General features: G+C 41.1%; 1 protein-coding gene across 1 annotated transcript; it reads right to left on the bottom strand.

Moving 5' to 3' along the window:
• Positions 1–527: 527 nt before the first annotated feature.
• LOC120294790 (protein ACCELERATED CELL DEATH 6-like) lies at positions 528–2,736 on the bottom strand. Its single transcript, XM_039315300.1, has 3 exons — positions 1,983–2,736; positions 1,207–1,736; positions 528–1,113 (listed from the first exon to the last, which is right to left on the bottom strand). The coding sequence occupies exons 1-3, from the start codon at positions 2,581–2,583 to the stop codon at positions 886–888; spliced, it is 1,359 nt and encodes a 452-aa protein (XP_039171234.1). The 5' UTR covers positions 2,584–2,736; the 3' UTR covers positions 528–885.
• Positions 2,737–7,200: the final 4,464 nt, after the last annotated feature.

Here is a 7,200-nt window from a genome sequence, read left to right as displayed (position 1 = left end):
ATGCTCCGGTGAGGTTGCCAGCCCTCGTTTGGCTGGTGGCCGATAAGGTCACTGGCCCTCATCTAGCTGGTGGCCTACGCCAGCCATGGCCAAGGTCGGTGACCGGCCAAAAGGAAGAAGAAGAAAAGAAAGAAAAAAAAAAAAGAGGAGAGAAAAATTATTTCTCGGAATTGTTCTCGAGAACAAGAAACAACTTTTGTCTACTTCTTGTTTTTTTGTTCCAAATCTGTTCATGGGAACAAAAAAATAGATTTTTTGTTCACTAAACACGTTTTCGCTCTTTTTTTGTTCCCTGGAACAAAAGAATAAAAAATTTTGTTCTCAGGAACATAAACAAAATTTACCAAACAAGCCCTTAGTATAAGCACACAAGTGGACAATGCTGGGGTGTTGTTGGCCCAAGAAAGAAAAAGAAAAACAAAGCAATGTTTTCTTGCACATTGCTGGAGAATGTTATTTCTTTACTATGCGGGAATTAAAGATGCACTTGAGCCTCTTTACCAAAAAAAAAAAGATGCACTTGAGCCTTCTAAGGCAAGAATCCAAGGGGAGGCAAATATGAGAGAAGTAAAAAGTCTGTGCCAGTCTAAAGAGAAACAAGAAGGTGTTAACATAGAAGGCAGTGCCAACTATGTTGCTCATAGTGCGGACATATGTTTCATCAGGTAAAACAGCCTGGACACCTGTCAAAAACGATATAGCAGTTGACTGCAGCGCGATCCATGTCAGCAAAGCTGCAATCACGTAGCAATACACGTAAGGTCTCTTGCCAAAAGCAGTGCCCCAGAGTATGAGGGAAGCGGCCAGTATTGAGCAAGTCATTGCAATAGTGTCGGAGATGATGAACCACTTGAGATAACCACTCGACCGGAGAAGGGCCACTCCTTAGCCTGGGCCAGGGTTATTGTTATAACCACCGGGCATCGTGAAAGCCGCTGCAAATGTCACAGTCGTGATGAGTGTGGCGACCATCAGTAAGGTCTGACAATTTTGCTTGTAAGTTTGTTCTGAATTACAGACACCATCTTTTTGTTCATTTGTACAGGGGAAAAATCCTCCACCAAGATTCCAAAGATGTGGGAGGCGCAGTTGTCGCCAATTCAGCGTCACGGCCTGCAAGCAAAATGAAGACAACTTAGATTTCGAATCATGGTCTAGAGATTTAATAAATTTTCAATGAATTACGGCCTCCAATAGTATTCCTACCGAGGGAATAACACGTGGTTCCTTGGTTAGCTCCTCTATGTCGAAGGCGGTATCCCCCTTTGCATTCCGGGCTGTTTGATCAACTCTTGCATCCCACAATAGGTAAGCCGCGATCCAACTTTTCCTTTCCATGATAGTCAGATGCGAAGAAGTATTGCCGTTGTGATCAGGCTGATTTATTAGGCCCTCGAGCTCGATGGTTTCCAATATGCACCTGACAACATTTGCTCTCTCGCTTAGGACTGCAACATGAAGAATGTTTTGGCCCTCTAGGTCTACCAATTCTCCAGCATCTGGGCATTGCCGTATAATCTCTTTTATAACCTTGGCATGACCATTTCTTGCGGCTGCATGAAGTGATGAAAGACCATCTCTGTCCACTAAATGTGCGCTCGAGATATCGAGCTCCAGTAATTGCTGGACCAATTTGTGGCATCCAGAAAAAGCTGCATAGTAAAGAGGGGTCCTGCCATGGTGGTCAGCTTCTTTGATCAGCTCTGGCTTTGCCCTTAGGAGGGCTTTCACTACACCTGTGATGCATGAACAAGATATTCTTGGAAACACACATAAGTAGCAAGTATTGGGACTGAGCAATATCTTATGGAGGTTGAAAATATTCATACTTTGTATAAGCATATGCCAAATTTTCCATCACTAGATATCAGGACTCTGTTACTACATCAGAGTACATGATAGTTGAACTCGGCACAAGAACTTTGCATCTTTGTTATTACTTTGGAGCATGATATGTCGCAGGTCAAGGTATAGAGAGTTACCAGGATGTCTCGCACTCACAGCAGCATGCAAAGCCGTCTGGCCATCTGATCCGCCATCAGCAGATAAAGGACATGATGTCAAAATCCAATCTACAATCTCTTTCATGCCCCCTCTAGCAGCCAGGTACAATGGGGATTCTCCCGAACTATTTTCATAAAGTACAAGGTGAGAATCGGCCTTTATCAACAACCTAACCACTTGTGAGTTACCGTTTCTAATTGCTTCATGCAGGGCTGTGTTGTTCCTTCTGTTTCCCCATCTTAGCATCTCGAATCCGCGGTTGAAGCCGCTTTCAATGTCTAGCTGAGAAGGAGAGACGGATGTGATCTCTGTGACTAGAAACTTCACAACAGAAAGATAGCCAGCCCTTGAGGCTACATGCAGAGGAGTGTCTCCCTCGGAATTTGGCTGCGTGAGAAGAGACTTGCATCGACTATAGATCTCCGCCAAAACTGGCGTTTTTCCAGATCTGGCAGCAACATGGAGAGCCGTGTTTCCTTGAGGAGTGTGCATCAGAAGCATGCTCGGATCTCTATCGAGAAGCTCCTTGAGGGAGTGAATATCACCGGAGTTTGCATATCTGTACAGCCTTGGATCCATTTTCTTGGGAAAGGAATAAACTTATGTTGCTCCAATTGTACAGATAATGATGATGACGGTTTTCCGAAATAGAAATGATTCGACTGAAAGCTTCCAAGTTGGAGAATAAGTAAGCTTTCCAACCCCTCAGCCAAAAAGCCTTGGTAGTTGACTGTTAATAATGCCTCTCAATTTGTCTTGTGAATTCCTTCAGTGCCTGAAAATGCCCGATGTCATTGTCCCCGAACGACTTCCAAACACATGCTAGAAAAGTCGAAGTCGAGTTGAACACGCTGGTTGGCTCTCGCATCATGGTCAAGTCAGAGCAGAGGCACTCCAATCATAGCCAGCATCCGAATTCAGGTCAAATGTTCCAACTTTCACATTTTCAAAAGCTGAAAGGGAAGGCACAAAAGGTATGAAGGCCATCATGCTGGATGTGCGAGTTGACGTTGATTTTGAAAAATTTTGACTGGATTTTTCGCCAACGAAGCATGAGATTATGAAATTTGACTAGAATCAGCCATGATGTGTCATGGTGGAGATGCTGTAATTAAGGGACACAAATATGGGCACACTATGGTCTGTGGGGCTCCATACGTGCTATCTGGGGTGGGAAATCAAAATGTGCTCTCGATTCTATGGACCTAAGATTGGCTTGATGATTATATTGAAACTGGAGTGGAAGAAAATTGCAATTGATGCTGCTCTCGCAATTGCTGCCGATATACAGCCATGTAACTATTGGGCTATTGTGGATCAGCTAAAAAGGTTCTAAAAGAATTGCTCGGCTGCAGTAACCCGGCAAGAAGCACAACACTATTGGGCCATGGTGGCCCATGGGTCATGCCAAGCTTCGCTTAGCGATGCTGTGGGTTGTGCCATGCCATGCTAATTGGGGCGATCAATTCCGGGGTGGATCAATTCCTACCCTATAATCAGGAATATGAATGGATATGGTCCGTTCCCAGTTTATGGAAATGGGAATCGACAATGTCCACCCACGATGGCAGTGTCTTTTTCTTCTTTTTTTGTTGGAAGCTATAATTTTAAAAAAAAAATTAGAGTACATTAATTCTTTTTTGTAGATAATCAGATTTCTTATGTTGGTATTTGATAATCTAAGACTTATCTTTTTGCTAAGCATAAATGGATTTCCTGTTTAATATGAAAACTTGGCATGAGTTCCTTATCACATCATGAAAATATAACGAAGATATAGTTTTCTTTTCTAGTTTGTTTGTGATTTTGAAGTTTGGTTTTGGATCTAAGCAAAAATTTCACAATGCATATCTCCTCCACCCTCAATGTAGCTTCACTTCTAGAAGAGAAAAAAAATTTAAAAAGAAAAAAGAAAAACAAGGCATACCGATCCAATTGGGTTCAGCGCAAAGAACCAAGAGCTGGATTGGTAATTGGAGGTTCCAAATTTTGGAATTTGGGATTCCCTAAAAGTGGCCAGTCCGTTTTCTGGGTTAGATCGAAACCAGCACTCGCCCTTGCGTGCTAATGGGCCAGGCCACCAACACAAAGCATGGTCCGTAGTAGGAAACATTCCAGATACACGTATGAAGAGCTCTACTTCCTTTAATCCATGGATTGGATGCGTTAATTCTATCTCCAGAAAATCTTTAATCCATAGTATCGTTAGTGCAGTTGAAGCCCCCAAAACTAAAAACAATCGCCTATCAGCCCTATTATAGTTGGATTAAGGTTTGGCGTATATGCTTTGCTCCTTCTTTTAAATCTTACGGTGATTGAGCCAATCTCATGGCTATCCATTAAGTAGAGATTGTTGTATTACTTGTTACTTTATGACCTGCATTTCATATCGAATGCCCTTGTCTCAATGTACATACTCTAGAAGTCTATCATCTCTTCAAAGTGACGTGTTCTTAAGGCTATTAATTAGATGGTAGCATGAGGGAAGTACTAGGCTTGAGCTCAAATCGCACCATAACAACCCGGTTCAACTAGGGTAAGGAGTAGTCGCAGGGGGCAAAGGACACGGACAAAGGGGAAAGTCCGTCTATATATCAAAAGATAAAATTGTGACAGGTGGGAGCACTATCAAGATAGGTGGGATAGACTGAAGTAGACAATACGTTGAGTGAATTAATCTAAGGATATCATGATACGATATTAAAGAGGAATCCCTCTAGTCAGGGCATAGTTCGGTAATGAACCATGTGGAAGCCATGGGCCAGTAACAACCCGGTTCAACAAGGGTAGGCTTGGACAAAGAGTGGCTCCGGACAGGTTCCTAAAATGGTGAAAGAAGTGGGAATGAATCGATTTGCGCACCGAACAATGAGAGAAAAAGTGAGGTAATCCAAAAGGGTCACGCGTGCTCATTGAGCTATGAGTTGAGCTCAAAATAAGCCAATGAAATTAGACTGAGCTATTTGAACAACGTAGTTCACTTCGTTCTCTGGGACTGATGTCCATGTTATGATGAGAAGGTATATGAAGAGGGGCGAGGTTGATCCTATGTTAACAACAAAGTAAAATCATTAATGATTTAGAAGACCAGTTTCTGCACTTGACCTGCCGTCCCTTGTTGGCTGCAGCAAGTAATATAGCACGCAACAGATTTTCTCTTCGGCCAGCACCGATTCAAAGGAACCTCGTTCCTAGGCGACATCGAAGCCTGCCAAATAATTCCCAATCATATGAGTACGCTGACAACATGAAAAAGAAAGAAACGGACCTTGAGCTGAAAAATTCAGCAACCTGTTGGATACATGAGACTCTTTCCAAAGGTACAGAAGACAGCTGTTGCGGCAGAGCCAAGAGGAGTGTATTTGTCACGGTCCCAACTTGCAGGGAATCTTGTAAATAAATAGTAACTTCGGAAGATACCAAGTTATTTGCTATCCTTGTTGAATAAAAAAGAATTATAGGACTTGTCTTGTGTTTCGCGCTTTACTATTTAATGAAAGAGAATGATTCAACAAATGAAAGGCCTGCAAAGATCATCGAAGCATTGTCTCTGTAGCAAATTACTAAAACAAAATGGCATTGTACGACTTTCCAACTTCAAGAAAGTATACCCACGTCATTCTTGTGTAATCGTCAATGAATAAGATGAAATATTTTCTGATTGAGTGTGGGGGTTCTCATTGGACCACACATGTCCATATGAACTAGCTCCAATGGCTTTTTAGCTCTCCATGCACCTCCTTATGGGAAAGACTATCTCTGTTGCTTTCCAAGGAGACAGCTTTCACAAACATCTAAAATTTCTGTAATGGGTGGAAAATCTCTCATCATATTTTTCTGATGGAGAATTTTTAGCCCAACAAAATTGAAGTGGCCAAATCTTTGATGCCATTGCCATGAATCATCAAGTTGAGCTTTCATGGCTATATCTTGACATATTTCCATCGAATAGGAAAATTGTTATTTTTCATCTTAACAGAGGCAATGACATTTTTATATTTATCATAGATAATGCAGGCATCTCTATTAAAATATAGAGAATACCCACTTTGTATCATTTGGCCCACACTTACGAGATCTTATGCAAGACGAGGGACTAGATATACATTATGTATATATTTTGGGCATTTATTCGTTTCCATTATGATGTTGCCTTTTCCTTTGACATATACTAATGCACCATTGCCCAACTTTACTTGGGATTTCACTGACTTATCAATATTAGTGATTATAGATTCGTCCCCCGTCATGTGATTGCTACACCCACTATCAATGTACCATGTTTCATTTTTATTATCATTTGTTGCTTGGCCTGTGTAGAATGTATTCTCTTCATTTTCTTTTTTTTCTACATAGTTTGCTCGATTATTTGTTTTCGACGACAATCTTTTCTACGTGGCCATATCTTTTACAAAAGCGCATTGTTTTTCATTTATAAACCAACAATCCTTCTCCAAATGATTTGTTTTCTTGCAAATACCACAAGGTGGATAATTTTCCTTTAATATAGTTTCTCCTCCTTTTTTATTTTTCCATTAGCTCCTTCCACCATTTTTAGATTGATGAGACTGTACATTTACTTTAGATTGAAAGGCACTTTCAACTGAATCTTCATCTTGTGCCATTAGTCTTTTCTCATGTGCTTCTAGAGAGCCAATTGATTCACTCACTGATAGGGTCGTCAAGTCCTTAGTTCCTTCTATAGTTGTAACTATGGAGTTGTATTTTTTGGTAAGTGACACCAATATTTTCTCAACAACCCTTTGATCAGTTATCCCATCTCCATAGGCTCTCATTTGATTAACTAGTTCCTTTAATTTTCCACAATATTTTTGTACAGTCTCATAATTTTTCATTTTAGAATTCTCAAAATCTCTTCTCATAGTTTGAAGGCGAATAGTGCGTACCTTTTCCGATCCTTGAATTCTTCTCGTAGTATATCCTAGGCCCCTTTTGCAGTCCTTGATCCAATTATTCTTGGAAATACGGTTTCTAAGAGTGCTTGTTGGATGAAGTATAGTGCCCTTGCATCCTTTTGTAATTGATCATTCGAAACACCGGCACCTTCTTGCGGAGCCTCGCTACCTTTTTCCATGATGTCCATAAGTCTTGGGCCATCAAGAATGTAGTCATTTTTATGCTCCAAAAGTCATAGTTGTTCCCATCAAAAATGGGAATGGGAAATGAGGATAAGGT

This window comes from Eucalyptus grandis, chromosome 6 (assembly GCF_016545825.1).
Source record: "Eucalyptus grandis isolate ANBG69807.140 chromosome 6, ASM1654582v1, whole genome shotgun sequence".
NCBI classification, from domain to species: domain Eukaryota; kingdom Viridiplantae; phylum Streptophyta; class Magnoliopsida; order Myrtales; family Myrtaceae; genus Eucalyptus; species Eucalyptus grandis.
The sequence above is the reverse complement of the archived record's forward strand: the minus strand, read 5'-3'. Positions and strand labels throughout refer to the sequence as shown.